The sequence below is a fragment of the Aedes aegypti genome, chromosome 3, assembly GCF_002204515.2.
Source record: "Aedes aegypti strain LVP_AGWG chromosome 3, AaegL5.0 Primary Assembly, whole genome shotgun sequence".
In the NCBI taxonomy this organism is placed as follows: domain Eukaryota; kingdom Metazoa; phylum Arthropoda; class Insecta; order Diptera; family Culicidae; genus Aedes; species Aedes aegypti.
In genome coordinates this window covers 148,151,241-148,168,284 of record NC_035109.1, presented here as the reverse complement: position 1 = coordinate 148,168,284, position 17,044 = coordinate 148,151,241, and the positions used below count along the sequence as shown (strand labels likewise).

The following is a 17,044-nucleotide window of genomic DNA, read 5'->3' as shown; positions in this document are numbered from 1 at the left end:
GAAATAAACAGTCGTTACCCTATTCAAACGCAACGTCAAAATTCAAGTAGGCTTGGATTTTTTCGCCCTTCAAGGACACAAATGTTTCAAATTTGCTAAATCTGAAACATTTGGTGATTTTCATTATCAATGCGACGGTATATCGACATTTTCAGATAATCGCATTACGTGGATTTATCTTGCAGAGCACAATACACACATTTTTAAGGCGAAAAAGAGTACTTGTACTCTAAAAAGAGTACGCCTGGTAACCCTACGAATGCCCCCACTTTTATCCTGCGCTACTGCACCGTGTTTCGAACATTTACCCCGAAACGTCAAACGTCGTTTTTTCGCAGACTTTTCGGCTGCTGTGGTGATAGTTTTTTTTTCTTTCGAAAAGCAGATTCAACAGAAAATTCTAGCTGCTCCTGCAGTACGCGAAGCTCTTTTACGGTATATTGTGAAGTGAATCCGTAAAGTTTTCCCGGCGATTCAACAAGTCCTGCTGGAGTTCGACGGAATCTAGCTAGAAATCCACCAGCAAACAATGGATGACGGACGGGAAGAGGTAAGTTTTAGATTTCCCAGCGATGGATGCTTTGGCTTGCCAGCTGACGTCAAATTCCTTTTCTTTTTCTTTCCTTAATCGGTCCGATTTTGTTGAGGCGGAGGAGGAAGAGCGGGAACGGGAATCTTCCTCCACTCTCTAGGCAAAGCTTGCGTCATTTTTGTATCATTATTCATTCCGGGTGCGGCGCAGAAAGATAATCCGCAATGTAAATTCCGCCTTCCGCAGAGAGATGCACTTTACTGCTACCCTCAGCTGGTAAATGCAAATAAATTGCAGAAAATTTATCTGAAGCGTTGCGAAGAATGGCGAGCAATATTGCTGACATTTTCGTGTTTTTGAGAGAAACATTGCCAATTGAAGGCATAAGAGACGGTCTTGTTTTGACTGCGGTTGGATGAATGTTTTATTTCGACTGGCGAGACGCTTGGCTTGATTCATAAAAACATCATCCTCGATACCGAGTTAAACATTTGATCGATCGTTACGATTAATCCGCTGCCCGACTGTTAGTTTTCCTCGTCCTAAAATAAAAATTGATATTTTGGTAATTGCTTCCTACGTACCTATATGGTTATCAGCAATGTTTGTCCAAAAATTCCTCCAGCGATTTCCTACGGGCTTAAAGGAATTTTCCAAAATTTTCTACAGGAAATACTTCATCACTAGTAGGAGTAATTTTCATAGGATTTACTCAGAAAAAAAATCTCGGGGTTATGGGTAGTATGCACTTCAACAGAAAAGTAATCGCCTATCTCGATGCGTGGGAAATTTCTTGAAGAAATGCTCAAGAAAAGCATTTTTCTTTGATCTCAGTACACGGAGACGGAATTCAACTCAATTTTGGGTTGTTTCAACGCAATTCCGTAGTTGAGCCCAATAACTCAATTTTGGCTAAATTTCCAAGGTCCCCACTAGGTAGTTTGGCTTTAATTCCATTAGAAAAATATACTCAATTTTGGGTTGATTTAACGCAAAATTGAGTTCTTTCGACCCAAACATAAGAAAAGTTGCATTTACCCAAATTTGGCTTATTGGGCCAAAGTACCCCCATTTGGTAGATGCAGCTCTCTCTATTTTTGACAACATTCGTGTGGGAGAAAGAGAAAATCGAGAGATTTTGGGTTGAAACTATAATCGATATACTTAATTTTGGGTAAAGTAAACTCAAACATTAGGTAAAAATATTTCTCCGTATACGCAGTTGAAAAGAAATGTCAATTCAAATGGAGCTCACTGTAGAAAATTTCTTGATAATTTCTTGCACAGAAATGTTTACTTATCTTGTGCTGAACAGCATACCTAGCTTTATCCAAGAATATTCCTATATTTTTAAAAGTTTTTACAGAAGTTCTTCCAATAAAATATTTAAAAAATATTCCAAAATTTAATACAAATAAATCGTTTGTGGAAAGTTTTAGAAACCCTCCAGGATCTTGCCGATTTTTCAGTTATTCTTTCTGCTCCTTAAATAAAGATTTTTTTTAAACAATAAATTCATTCGGTTTAATGCGTAAAATATTCCGTTAGGTATTATTCAAGGAAATCTATGAACAATAGAGTGATGCAAATTTTGAAATTTTAGCTCCCCTATGCTTAAACGATTTTAATTATGGTAAATAGCATCCTCCCAAAGTTTGAAGTGATTCGGAAGCGATTTGACTGTGCACACGCCATTTGAAGTTTATATGGAGATTACTATGGAAAACGCCAATCTTTTGTGTTCAGCCCTCTATCTCTTCGTCATAACATTTTATGAAAAAGTGAACACACTCATCTCATGTGAAAACTTCCCAGCTACAACTTTGCCGAAGACCACTTTTTGATTGGACGTCTGGATAAATTGTTATTCATAATCATAAAGTTGGTTTGCATGTAGCATGCTTCACCAACTGTTCGGCAGGCAACAGTGGTGCTCCTGGCGGGAAGAATGGACCTATGCACGGGTTCACTATTTGACGTTTGAGCGGTGCCGTATTCACTCGTTGCCATGGTCACATAAATAACACGGCACCGCTCAAACGTCAAATAGTGAACTCGTGCATCGGTCCATAGATCAAAGTAATCCAGGCTACTATGTTCTATGGACCGATGCACGAGTTCACTATTTGACGTTTGGACGGTGCCGTGTTATTTACGTGACCATGGCAACGAGTGAATTTGACACCGCTCAAACGTCAAATTCATGAACTCGTGCATCGGTCCATAGCGAAAAAGCAGTGTTGCTCTGAAAGTAATTGAATGATCATCTAAGCATGGTTTAGACTTTGGAATCAAGAATAGCAAATTATCCTTACGTCGCATCAAAATGTGGTCTTCAGCAAAGTTGTAGCTGGGAAGTTTTCACATGAGATGAGTGTGCTCACTTTTTCATAAAATGTTATGACGAAGAGATAGAGGGCTGAACACAAAAGATTGGAGTTTTCCATAGTAATCTCCATATAAACTTCAAACAGCGTGTGCACAATCAAATTTCTTCCGAATCTCTTCAAATTTTGGGAGGATCATTTTCATCATAATTGACATCGTTTAAGCATAGGGGAGCAAAAACTTCAAAATTTACATCAGTCTGATAAGTTTTCCAGGATATCCCCTATAAATTACACCAGCGATTCTCATGAATTGAGTCCAGACATTTCTCTAGAACTTCTCTTACCTGTTATGCAGTCTTCCAAATGTTTCGCAAGTAATTTCTTAAGTAAAATTCACATTTGCTGGTTCCAAACCAGCAGGGACGAAAGTCCAGGGGCATAACGGACAAGGCATGGAACTAGGAGTAGTACCGGGTTCCCCCGTTGGTTTGACCACATTTAATCTGAACACTTTTTAATCTGTACCCCGCTAATTTGCACATCGTTCAGATTAAAAATGGTTCAAACGTCATTCAGCTAATGGAACGGAGTTAAAGTGAAATGGAATGCTGTGGAACGGAACGCAGAATCAAAACAAAACAGTGAAAGAGGTTACCAGAAACACGTTTCTAGGGTGACTAGATGTTCAAATGAAAAATGAACCCCGATGGTTTGCATGAGGTACCGTTCAAATTAGCGGGGGTGCACGGTAGTGCTTTGAGCACATTGGGACCAACGCCAGTACGGCCCCAATTATGTATACTGGCTGCGCACGACTAAGGACAAGTAACGGTATATGTACTGGATAATATGCTTTGACGCTGACAGCGGCGACATTCTACTCCCTTAGTAGGGTCGGGTGACACTGACCCGAAACGGCGAGTGGGTTAATGGCGCAGGCTGCCCCCGTCCCGTAAAACTGTGGCAGGCTTTAGTGCGTTCCAAATCCGTCGCCTGGTTGTTTCAACTGGGCGGGAGTAGGCTCAGCTGCCATTACCTGACCTGCGCCGATCCGGCTCTGAACATAGTATCCCATAAAGGATTATGTCAACCCTAGCATGGCCTTCCTGCTTGCATAGATAACCATGGGATCATAAAGGCGACTATTCCAGCGGAGTTGAATAGCGGCTCTTAGGGGGACCCATAAGAGATGATCAACCAAAACAAACAACTAGCGGAATGTGAAGGAGAGGCTTCTGGGCCTATCAGTAACCGGCTAAGTTCCCGCCAAGGAAGGAGGCGATCAACATCAACTGTGACGACGGCAGGCACTGGTCGATCCAGTGCAACATGTGAGGTGACCGATGGCCCGGGACTAATCGAGGCCATGGATCGTAATAGGGAGTACCTCCTTAAAATGCAGATAGCTGCTGAGCGCCTTGATGTCATCATCGAGTTTGTTAAGAGCAAAAGCAATATCAGCAAAGACTTGAATACAAGTCTACTGAAATTGCGACAAACAGTCCTAGCTGCAAAGCAGGACTACGCGAAAGCCAAGGAACAACTTGGCAAGGTATAAGGCAAAAAAGACACTAGGTCGTGTCAGATCGAAGTGTTTTCCTTCACAGGCAACGCGAATATATCTGATGATATTATTCGATACGCGGTGCGGAAGAGGGGACCTTCCGGGGATAAATACGTGGTGAAAAGACGTATGATCGCTAAGGGAAAAGTGACCTATGCGGCTGTCCTCCAGAGCGGAAAAGCTGGCACGAGCCAAGCCCCGCGATCAAGAAGACAGCAACAAAGGAGAGGCTAACACCAAGCCTAAGGCCAAGAAAGCCAAGAAAAAGGAGCCACGGGATAACCCGAACCAGGCAGTGCATCCACAGGAACCACGGGTGCAAGACAACAGCAATCCGTGGATACGAGTTGGAAATAAAAAAAAACAGAGGAAACTGAAAACGAAGCCCAAGGAGAGCGCTAAACCGAAAACAGCGAAACGTAGGAATTTAGGCGAAGCCTTCGTTATCAAAACGGAGGAAGCGAAATACGCCGAGGTTCTGAAGGCGATGCGAAGCACGGAGAAGCTATTGCTATTGGGCGCAGACGTGCGGAGCATAAGGCGAACTAGGATTGGTGAAATGATCCTAGACTTAAAGAAGGACGCCAAGGAAAAGGGTGCAGTCTATAAGCAACTGGCACAAGAAGTACTTGGCGACGAGGTTGATGTAAGATCCCTTACTGCTGAAACGACTCTCCAGTGTAGAAATTTGGATGAGATCACCGACGCAGCGGAGGTCTCGGCTGCTCTCAAAGAGCAGTGTGACATCGACGTAGCCAGTAAGGCTATCCACCTTAGAAAGGGCCCGCAGGGCACCCGCCTGTAATCAAGCTGCCGGTCGCAGAGGCCAACAAAGCGAAGAACTTGGGCATACTCAAGGTAGGTTGGCGGTTTGCCGGCTGAGCATACAACAGCCTCCTGAAGTTTGCTTCAAGTGTTTCGGGAAGGGCCATAAGTCGTGGAATTGCAATGGTCCTGACAGAAGTAAGATGTGCAGAAAATGCAGCACCGAAGGCCATAGGGATTGTAAGCAAATCGCTAAGTGCCTAATATGTGTCGACAGAGCAGACAAAGGACACTTAACGGGCGGACCCAAATGTCCGGCCACAAGCGGAGTATCAAAGCAGCCAAAACGAAAGTAACACAGTTAAATTTAAACTACTGTGATGCAGCCCAGCAGCTCGGAAACCAAGACTGACGTGGTGTTACTATCGGACCCATATCGCATACCAGCCAACTACGGGAACTGGGTGGCGGATAGGTCTCAACAGCTAGCAGCTATAGGGACGACAGGATGATACCCAATCCAAGAAGTAGTCTCTAGCTCAAATGACGGTTTTGCGATAGCAAAAATCAACGGCGTGTTCTACTGCAGTTGTTACGCGCTTCCAAGGTTGTCGATTGAGGAATTTTTCCACATGGTCGACAGGATGATAGCCGAACTAGCTAATCGGCAGCCAATAGTGATAGCTGGAGACTTTAATGCATGGGCAGTGGAGTTGGGTAGCCGCTGCACCAATCAAAGAGGCCAGATATTGTTGGAATCCCTGGACGCATTAAATGTAGAGCTGGCAAATGTGGGTACAGTGAGTACCTTCCGCAGAAATAGTGCAGAATCGACTATCGACGTGACGTTCTGTAGTCCTAACCTTTTAGGTACCATGAACCATGAACAGCAGGAATGGGATAACTCCACTAAGGGTAGATGGACCCGTCGGCTAATACCAAAGTGAAGAAGTGAACTTCTACCCGACGTAGTTTCTGTCAGGACATGGTTGCTATAGACAGTACCGGCATAGGTTCGGGCACTCAGAATCTCCTTCGTGCCCCAACTGTGCTGGTGTGGAGAAAATAGCAAAGCTTGTCGTGTTCGATTACCCCCGTTTCATTGTTGTGAGAGGTCGCATGCTCAATACATGCGGAGGGGACACGTCCCCCGACAATATAAGAGAGAATGTGTGCGGATGCCGAGTGCTGGAATGCAGTAACTACGGCTGTCACTCACATTATGTATTGCAGCGCCTATGGCGCGGCGGCCAAGAGTTGAATGCAGAGGATTAGCCCTGCCGAGACTAGTCCCTTGTAACATTGTTTAAGTCGGCTAGGCAAAGCAGTTTGCCTAGGCTACTTCTGCTACACGTGTTGTGCTATATGCACTGGTCTCTCCTCGAAGAAATACCGCAAGGTGGTTCCGGGGAGATAAGTGTCTGAGGCCAAGGGTAATGTCGATGCACTGTACACCACTTACTTGAGCAATAGGGCGATATTCAAAACTGGCAATAGATGGCTCTTTTTCAATGGTAGTAAAAACGAAATCCTGAAGCAAAGAAAGCACCACGGAAGATGAACTAAACACTAAAAGTTATGTATTCACTTTACACTTGATTTCTAATCATTACTTTTTTGATTCAGTTTCCTAATTGCAAGCAATTTACGATTTTGATTATTTTTCATACGTTTTGACAGTTCTCCGACTACCATTCTTCCATGCGCTTGTGTTGAAAGTTTGAGAAATTTGAGAATCCAGCGTAGCGCGATCAGTGAGTGGAATATAAACATCAGTGTCGCCGCTCGGCGGCCGGTAAGAGAAACTGAATGTTCGAAAGGTTGTTGTCTGTAATTTTTCCCGCTGGCGCCAACTGTTAGCGTTTGAGAATAAAATAAACAGTCGTTAACCTATTCAAAAAGATTTTTTTAGTTTGGTTTTAGCCGGTCGTCGTTGGTGCGTCATCCCCACATTCCCTGAGTTACCTTCTCAGGGGATCTGTTTGCAGATTTCCGCCTTGTAAAAACAAAAAAAACATGGAGATCAAAAGATTGATTAAAAGTCTTATATCAACAGCCATACGCTTGTTAATAAAACTTAACAAACGTGGAAGTGATAACTTTAGAAGAAAAATCACCACAATCATTTTACTGATGAGATCTTGGCAATTCAAGGCACAAGAAACCGTAAATATTCATTTAAGATTGTAAAACTTTCACAACACAACCCTACATTTAATCGCCAATCGGGTGTGGCCAAAAATGCAAAAAATATACCTTGGCAAAAATCTTAGTTGATAACTGCGAAAGAGTTTATAAGAACAGTAAGCTGAACAAAGGTTCTTTCTCAGTTGGGATGTAACGCCAGAGAGAAAAAGAAGAAGCAGAAGGATGAGGATGAATAGAAAAGAAAAAAGCAGTTTCTTGTTGAATCTTTCTTAAAAAAACGTGATTAGCTTGACCCACTTCCTTATAGTTATTTTCACAAATATTACCCATCTCATGATGTATGTGATTATCGTTTGAATATTCCTTATAACATTTATTAAAATTCTAGCCAAGAAAACTGAAACTATTAATGATTTATCACAATCATAATGATTGATTGGAGTCTGCAATCAACCTTATTTGCGAACTTATACGAATGAACAGTCTCATAAATATCAATCCTGTGCATTTATATAATGAAATTTTGTATTATCCTGACAAAACTGGAATTTTATTTAAAAATTTGTAAAATATTTTGACTAAGAAAATTATTCCGTTTTTGTCAACTCAAAATTTCCGATCGTATTGATAAAAACGGAACATACCTGTATATTCAATTTAAAATTACTTTTTTTTTACCTGTATATTAGGGTGTCCCAATTTTCCTCGACCATCTTGGATTTCACCTCTCCATAAAATAACAGTTTCCGATTGATATTCAAACACTCCCTGCAAAATTTCAGCTTAATTCGTTTGAATCTCAAGCATCGCAAGGACTTTTTAGAAATTAGATGAATTAATTAAATCGTCCATGGGGTTGTATGCAATTAACTTGTATACAAGAAAATTTATGCATAGTGAGCACTGATTTTTTAAATGAAGACGCATATAAACAATTTCTGACATCAGCTGGCAGTTGATAACTCCTTCCATATCTGTATCATTTGAACACAATTTGAGAAGGAGTTTTACTCTTTTATTCAATTTTTACAATCTGTCTAAGAGCTGGGTCTTTGCTAGTGCTATTATTAATAGCCCCATTCATTTTTTCCTGAATGAGATAATACCATGGCCTAGTACTTTTCAATGCACGAGATAAATTAATTGCTTCATCATTAACAGTATGTTTAAGCGAAATTCTAAATGTGAGTGTTGTTAGAACAATAATCTTTTTAATAAAACTGGGTATCATGAAATTAGATTGACGCTTTGCAACAGATACAAACGTTAATAAAGACTTCAATTCACTTGCATCATACACCATTGGAAGCGCACAGATGTTCATTCTAGCTTTCATTATAGTTTTTGCACATTGAAACTGTTAAATTACAAAGCTACTGACTAAAGTGGTAGAATGGTGTTCAGATATTTTCCTTGCTAAAGCTTCCATAATAATAATTTACATTCAACTATCTATATCGATCCTACTCATGGTCAAGTAGGATAGAGCGCAGACACAAACTGAGTGTCAAATAGGTTTCACACAGATCAGATGTCTAATTGTAACTTGGACCACGATGCTAGTGCATTTGTGTAAGTTTAATGATCCAAATTTGATACAGTTCAAATTCCAAAGCAAATAACGAATAACATGCTGTAGTGTTAATCCTCTGGCATACTGCGTCACAAAGAATCTGATGCAATCCTAGTAAATGGTAAATCCTTGTTATCACCCATCATTCTCAATCGCTGTTCTTGTAAGAAACCTAAAAAATGTTGAAAATAATTAGCCATTCAGTGATTTCACGGTGTAAAATATAATTTTGTATGCCGTGAGTGATTCATAACACAACAGCGGAAGAAACAAACGTGTTCTGTCAAACCTGGTTTTATTTCCAAATATCACGGCATACTAGGAATATGTTTTCTTGCATGCAAGCTGATCGCTTACAATATTATGGGCGGTCAATATATGAGCATAATTTCGAAAAACTCCTTGCGATGCTTGAGATTTGGATGAATTGAACTGAAATTTGGCAGGAAGTTTTCGAACATGAAAAAGAAACAGTTAATTTAGGGGGAGGCAAAATCAGAGATGGTCGGGGAAAAATGGGACACCCTACTGTATATACTATTTTAAATTACACTGCGGAACACGTTTTTGTCTCCAGCACCAAAATACCGCTATTCACTTAATTAAGGGTTGCTGAATCCATTACCGTTTTCAGAAATATCGTAGCACGTCCAGTTTTTGAGATATTGACTGTTGAAAATGCAAAAAATGACTATTTCAGCCAACTTGCATGCAAGTTTCCCAGCTTGTAAGGTAATATATTGGCTTAATTTGCCACTGAATTCAAACTTTATGTGTATAACAATACTTATCATCAAAGTTTGTATTAATTTCGATACGGAAAAGTTATTTTTTGATGGTTTAGAAAATTGTTGTATTTTGCCATATAGAAGAAACGAAGAATTTTGTATGGAGACTGCAAGCATGTTGAAAAAATCGGTTTAATCGAAATTTAATCACGCAATTTCAATCAAATTATGTCTGAAATGAAAGTTCAAGTTCTATTTTACATGTTTGGTGGATTAGATTACAAAAAAGTATGATAAATTGTACTTTAAATTTCATGTAAACATTAATAAAAGCATTGTTTTGTACAACTTTGGCGACCTGTAGCTAAAAATTGTGATGTGCTGGAACAATTCTGAGAACGGCATCAGATTCAGCAGCCCCAAATCTACTAGAGACACATAATTTGGTTCTTGAGACACGCAAACATGTCATTTTTGTTACGCTGTGTTATCGAAATAAGTCGGCTGTTCTAACAAATGTCTCTTTTTTCGCTTTATTTACCATATAAATTTCGGTTTTTGGTGAATATATCTTAAAGCATTGATTTTTTTATGAATTATTTGTATCAAACACTTTCAGAACTTTCAATTTTGCACATTTTTGCTGAAGCCATCAAAGAGCTATCTCGATTATTTTTCAAGTTATGTACAATTTTCGTTTAAAAACATATTATTTTCAAAATTTTGTTATCTTCAAACCAAAAACGTCCTCACCGTTTTTTTTACCATGAACAGAGAAAAAATATCTTTCTAATAGTGATAAAAGCTTGAGAATCCGTTTGCGCCTTTCATAGATATCGGAATTTGAAAATAACATTTTTTCTAAGAAAATCACTGATAACTCTGAAACCATAAGAGATAGAACAGTAGTTTTTTCGGCAAAAAGTTGCGCATTCAAAATTCCTAAAAGCGCTCTGAAACTGATTTTTCAGGATCACCCTAACTTATTTGTTTAAAAAAATCATAGCTCGCGAACCATAAGATATAGAAATTTGGGTTCTTCAGCAAAGTTTGCTCCAAATCGGTTATTCTAAACATTGTAGAACATTGTATAGGCCTAAATGCGTGTCTAAAAAAATGGGGAAACTTTGCCGAAGACATCATAAACCTAAAATTGACGGTTTAGGCGCAATCATTTTTGTCTTCCTAAATATGGCTTTTAGGACCAATGTGCAATGGTGTCACACCAACATTCCTTTATTTCTCTGATGAGCATAAGGATGTGGCCGGGGCAGTTATTGACTATGTTATGTTTGAATATGGTTATCTATTTGGAAACTCCGTCTGTTGGTTCCTTGTGCATTTTTTATTGTTCCGGACAATCAGAGCCGTACACAATTCGTAGTTGCTACAACGAATTGTACGGTCATCTATGCTCATTCTCTTGCTTGGGCTTACCATTCAAGGACCTTTGAGTGCCTTGAGTTACTCAAGTACGTGCGACGAATCTCATTTGAGCTTGTAGAGACGAATTGAAGGAAAGGAAGATTGCTTTTGTAGAAATTTTGCGTTCAGTGTCTGCAGTGATCGATTCCTTTTGAGCTAATTACTTGACCGGGCGAGAGTTTTAACTGCTATTTCTCATTCCAAAAGAGTAATAGGTTCTCTATCTTATCCTTGGATTGACATTAGTACAACATTATATAAACTTATATTGCATCCTACTAATACGTTTCGAAACCAATAATCACGTTAATGTCGGCGCTAATTATCCATCTGAGCAAAATAACAGAAAAGACACAAAAACATGTTGAAGATTCTAAGCCCAGAAGTTATTTTTTCCTGGACGGAATGCTACTGCATCCTACCTTGCAGAAACCACTATCAAAACTGCTACCAAGAATAATCAATCAACCACGGCGTGATACAGATATTTTGTTTTCAAAATTTCCACCAAACCGTCTGCTAAGCTCAGATTCATTCATTGGCAGAATAATGTAGACATCCAGAAAGTTTATGACCTCAGCAGTCAATCATTAGCCAGAGAGGGATAATGCCTCCATCACAACATGCGACGTGAAAGGTGCCTGTTAGCACTTCATGAAATTGATCAAACATTCCTATGTGGACTGCATCGTTGGTTTCGATTTCGTTTCCTACATTTTCCACAAAAAAGCTCATAGGCTAGAAGGAACTAAACTAGGGAATAGGTAGTTACTTGCAGTGCTAGTTACAGCCTGGTAGTTGGGCGTGGAAACTAAATAGTTTCAAAGTAACATTTCTGGGGATGCTCAGTTTTCTAAAAACGCAATATAATAAATGCTTTATGAAATATGTCATACACATGAAACAAGCTAAACATTTTTCAAAAGGGGATTTTTATTTTGGAAGACATGAGTGTTGGACACCTTTCTAGAGCAAGCAGATCGCGTGTCTACTTTACCTGCTTCCTTACACCCCCACTTGCCTACAATATTGTTTTACAGTCTATACTCAATTATCGAGGAAAACCGAATGGGAAATTCTTGTTGAATCGAAAGATGATCCTTAAGTTTCTATTTTCTCTTAAAATGTGCTTAGTTGAGATGATGAAAAAACAGTTTATTTATACTAAGGATTTTATTAGGGGTCATAGGCATTGATACAATCCGCACAATCTGGAGCACACCTGTAGACAGAAACTGTTTTTCTTGTCCGCTAGGGAAGAGCCGGAAATTATGCTAAGGTGGCGCACATTCATCGGGGAGAGCTCGCAAAGAATTTCCCATCCGTCGCATGTTCATTCGTGCGGCAGCAGAGCAATGTTTTAGCAGAGAGCTGGCGGGATGTGCGATTACGGCGATTAGGATAATAGACAACATTATTGCACCGTCGTCGTCGTCCCCTTTAGTGATTTATACGCAAGCTGGCAGGCAATTCGTCGTGTCGCTTCAACTGAAGGAATCCATCAACAGAAACACTAATCGAAATTATGTTTATTCTTAACCAGCATCAATTCGTCGTGGATGATGTGAGCAAAATTATCAAGGAGGCCATCGAAACCACAATCGGAGGCAACGCGTACCAACATGACAAGGTGAACAATTGGACCGGATCGGTTGTGGAAACCTGCCTTAGTGTGCTGACCAAACTGCAGAAACCCTACAAGTATATCGGTGAGTGAAGTTTTATGGATATTTTTTGTTATTTTTCTAAGCATTATACGTTCTTACTGAGATACAGCCTGATTCTCAACTGTGTTCTGAGCAGTCTTGGGAACTGTGACCACAATTCACCACAGTTCATCGATTCTGCCATTCCACCAAAACACAAAGGAGCAGCAGCATCAATACCATCAGGCGTTGCGCTGCCAACGGTTCACACACTGCTTGACTGTTTTTGTCTCTCCACTATGACCATTTTCGGGCAGCCATTCCAAGCTGAATGATTGAAAAAAGTGTTAAATCATTCAATCGCTAATATTTTGCTTGTGTTTTCAACTAATTGAAATCTATTAGCTCTAACAGAAAGACCACAATCATTCCGTTACGATACATATAAACAATTCAATTTCATACTGCCTTTATCGAGCAAAAATGCAAAACCCCGAAAACCGCAAAAATCGTGTCACCACTGTGCTCGAGTCATTTCGCATTCGTGGTTGAAAAACGTTAGGAAGAAGAAGATTACATTTTTGAAGAGCCGTGACATTTTTTTGTTTTGAACCGTCATGGTTTGCTTTGGATTTTGATGGTCGTGTAGAAAGATGTAAATGTAGAGGCGGTAAATGTTTGCTCCAGTACTTTTCTCATCCCTGGTTCTGAGGCAATTTTAGTGAAAAGACATCAATTATAGATCGATCTATGTCCCCGCTTGTATTCCCCTTGCTAACAATCACGGTTTTAAAATCTGTTATCGTGACCAATTTGTATTAATGTTGGAAATTGGAATAATTATTACGAGTTACAAAAATTTACACAATTACAAAATTTATCAGCTTAGAAAGCCTGTCACAAAAATCTTCTTCTTTTTTTTCTTTTTTTGGCGTTACGTCCTAAGTGGGACAGAGGCTTATCAGCTCAGTGTTCTTTAGCACTTCAGCAATTATTAACTGAATGCCAATCGATCATTTTTGCATGTATATATCGTATCGCAAGTACGAAGATGTCCTGGGTAGTCGAGGAAATTTCCATTACGAAAAGACTAGGACCGGTAGGATTCGACACTCAGCTTGGTCTTGCTGAATGGCTGCGCGTTTACCGCTACGGCTATTATAGCTAGACTAGGTAACCGGGAAAAAATCCGGGAATTGGAAAACTAATTTTAAATGAACACCCTGCTGTGGGATGTACTCTAGCTGAGAAATATGCACAGTTCCATTTGGGACGTAAGAGAGAAAGAAGAATACACCAGCTCAATTTTATCGGGTCAACTACAACACAAATATAGGAGCCCAAACAACTATAATGAATTTCTCATATTGCCACAAACTATCACCAAATGCGATATAATGAAAGTTACGCGCGGCTACAAAACTCATTAAATTTGAGATTAAAAGGAAACTTTTTCCCATCTCCATCCCGCAGAGCTCCTAGTAATAACAAAAGTATACGACGATGACCTTTCCCAGTCCGAAACCCCCTCGGGACGCCCGAATCATTATCGATATAATTATAATTGTTTCTCTTCTATCTTTTCTTATCTTCCTTTCTTGCGGTTCTCATCGCACGCCCTCGCAGTCACCTGTATGATCATGCAGAAAAACGGAGCCGGACTGCACACGGCAAGCTCATGTTTCTGGAACAACGAAACGGACGGTTCCTGCACGGTACGCTGGGAGAATAAAACGATGTACTGTATCGTGTCGGTGTTCGGACTGTCTATCTAAGTTTAGCGCACGTTATCCAGTGTCACTGCGGAATGTTTCCTATACCGGAGGGATGTGAAATTGACTATATTGACTACACGCTGACAAGCGGATTCGAAAGCTCCCACGTCCCATTTGGTACATTCGCAGAACTAGCTGTTGGTATGTTTTAACATCACCATTAATATTTATATTCCAATTTATAACATGATTGATTCTGATGCTACACTTTTAGTTATCGTAAATTATTTAATATAATTACCATTTGTCATTCGAAGCGAAAATATATGTATAGTAAATGGGTTCCTTCCCATTTTATAAATTTACCCAAACCCATTATTTGATTGTTCTACGCAAAAGTATATTTTTTAAGCAAATCAAAACATGTTACTCCCGTTGTCGCCTTGTTCCGTTTGCTAAATAATAAAATACACATAAAACTGTAATAAATCTCGAAACTCTAGAAATGTTGTAGAATCAGAAGACACAACAAAATTGGGCCTTGGATATGATCGATCGGTTGAAATTAATTACCAATTAATTGATTGCGAGTGAATATGAGAGTAAACGAAGAAGAGAATGAAGGATCGATGTGCGCAAATTTAGGTGTTAGTATGAAGGGAACTTATCGCGCCGTTGCGCTTAAGGAAGAAATATTTCAGGGCAGCGCGTGGAGAAGTTGTATGCGTAAATGTTGGAATAAAATCTAGATTGTAAGATTTAACGAATTACGAGGGAGCGTTGATTACTGCGTAGATCCGAACATTCCTTAATTGTACGATTGTACAAGTCGACTATTACATCGTGATGTCCGGTCCCATATCGCGGTCCTCTCAATCGTATCTGCATTGATTTCGAGTCCTAGATAACCATGCTGCTATCTATTAAAAATATTGCGTTGATGTTAGCAGCAGAATACCTCTGTGTCATTAAATTTTAAAACTGTAATTAAGGCCTCAACTTTATATTTTTTTTTACAAAATACATTATTTTTCAATAGAACTTTTTATTTTCAGAAGCTTCTTAAAGTATCATTCATGTTGAAAAAAATACTGTGTAAATATCTGTAATATATTTGGCAGAATTTTTGCAGGTATTTGAAAAATATTTCTTAGGAACCTCTGGAGTAAGTTTTTTGTTAGTGTGTTGATTTGGGTTATAAGACTTCTATTTCGTTTTCAATCATATAAACTCTGTATTTGTATGGAATTGAACGTTGAAATATGTAATTGAATGAAAAGCTTCATAAAATTGTTATGAAATATGTCATTCATTCATTTATTTAGTTAACATCTAGACAGATAACACTGAATCAATAATTTCACGCCACAATACTCGGTTCGTGGCCGCATCTCTCCATCCTCGGTTCTGCCCCACACTCGCCAAATCGATTGTTGGTAAATGGCTGGGCATGGCATACCATTGGTACCTCGCGTACCTGAAGAAATAAAATAGACCCCTCTGTGCGGTCCTTAGCCTCTTGTCCAGCAACTACTATCCCTACCTCCTCGCGGTAGTGCTAAACTGTGCTTTATGGTCCTCCGGAAATCTAGGGGTTGGTGTCAGGCCTTGCAAGTCAGCCGTAAAAAAAATCAAGCAACGAATAATCAACGAGCGAAATATTACATTCAATCATATTGATTATAATTCAATCGGGCCGAGACGACACAAACACACTGTTGTCTTTCTCTCCGGAGAAAAAAAAAAACTATGAAATAACGTATTTTGAAAAAATAAAATAAAAATACCATCGATAGCTTCTGCCTCGCCGATGCGTACCGAATAGATACCCTACTTCAAATGAATCGAACTTTCAGCGCGTACTCCGCAAAAAGAATCCCCGAAGAGTACGGCAGTCCTCCATCAAGCTCCATCGCTGAAAAAAAAACGGATGTGTATGCCTCTTTGAGCCGTACAGTCCACATTCACCTTGCTTCCAGCATCCGCATGTTGCTCTCAAAGAATCAATATCGATTGATCACGAGTCATCCTACGGAAATTAACAAGCCTTTTGATAGCAGCACGACCATGCAATGATTCTCTACTCTGCGACCTATAGCGTAAAACATTCCCTTTTCCAAAGGTCGAGTTCCGGACTCATAGAGACTTCCTATGAACTTCCTAGTTGAGATCTGGAAAAAGGTCATAAAACATCCTGAAAACGTCGTTAGCAAAGTCATATCGAAAACCAATTCCTACAACGTAACACCGATCTCCCTTTGGTAAAACCCGGGATCGGCAGTCCTATTTCAAGAACATCGATGAAGAAGTGCCCTTGAACACAATAAAAATTGACAACGCCTGTAAAAAAATCTTCGAGCTGCGACACGAAATCTATAGTCAAAAACTAATCAACGAACCTTGATGGAATCACATCCAAAAGCCACATCCACTTCCGACTAAGTCACTCGAAAGTAAGGTGGACTCGTGAACTCGATTGCCACTTAAATATAATGCAGCATTCCTGCACAAAGCCTGATGAGAATGGTTTCTATCGCAACAGAATCTCTGACCACCGGTGCAACCATGCACTCACTCACGACGCAATCCATACTTCGACGATTCATCACTTCTCAACG

The 17,044-nt window shown here is 39.8% G+C and overlaps 1 protein-coding gene across 2 annotated transcripts; it reads left to right on the top strand.

The window, feature by feature from the left end:
• The first annotated feature begins 334 nt into the window (after positions 1–334).
• LOC5568222 (dynein light chain Tctex-type) lies at positions 335–15,189 on the top strand. Of its 2 annotated transcripts, none has more exons than XM_001652104.2 (3): positions 335–550; positions 12,609–12,774; positions 14,338–15,189. In XM_001652104.2, the coding sequence occupies exons 1-3, from the start codon at positions 530–532 to the stop codon at positions 14,484–14,486; spliced, it is 336 nt and encodes a 111-aa protein (XP_001652154.1). In that variant the 5' UTR covers positions 335–529; the 3' UTR covers positions 14,487–15,189. The 2 variants fall into 2 exon arrangements, with proteins under 2 accessions (XP_001652154.1, XP_021708417.1); XM_021852725.1 differs by lacking the exon at positions 335–550 and adding an exon at positions 12,352–12,541.
• Positions 15,190–17,044: the final 1,855 nt, after the last annotated feature.

Bases quoted from the DNA above. Each gene is read 5' to 3' on its own strand.
- LOC5568222 (XM_021852725.1), top strand. From the start codon at position 12,395: ATGTTCATTCGTGCGGCAGCAGAGCAATGTTTTAGCAGAGAGCTGGCG. The intron at 12,542-12,608 runs GTGTCGCTTCAA...ATTCTTAACCAG, and splicing joins AAGCTGGCAGGCAATTCGTC to CATCAATTCGTCGTGGATGA. The intron at 12,775-14,337 runs GTGAGTGAAGTT...ACGCCCTCGCAG, and splicing joins GAAACCCTACAAGTATATCG to TCACCTGTATGATCATGCAG.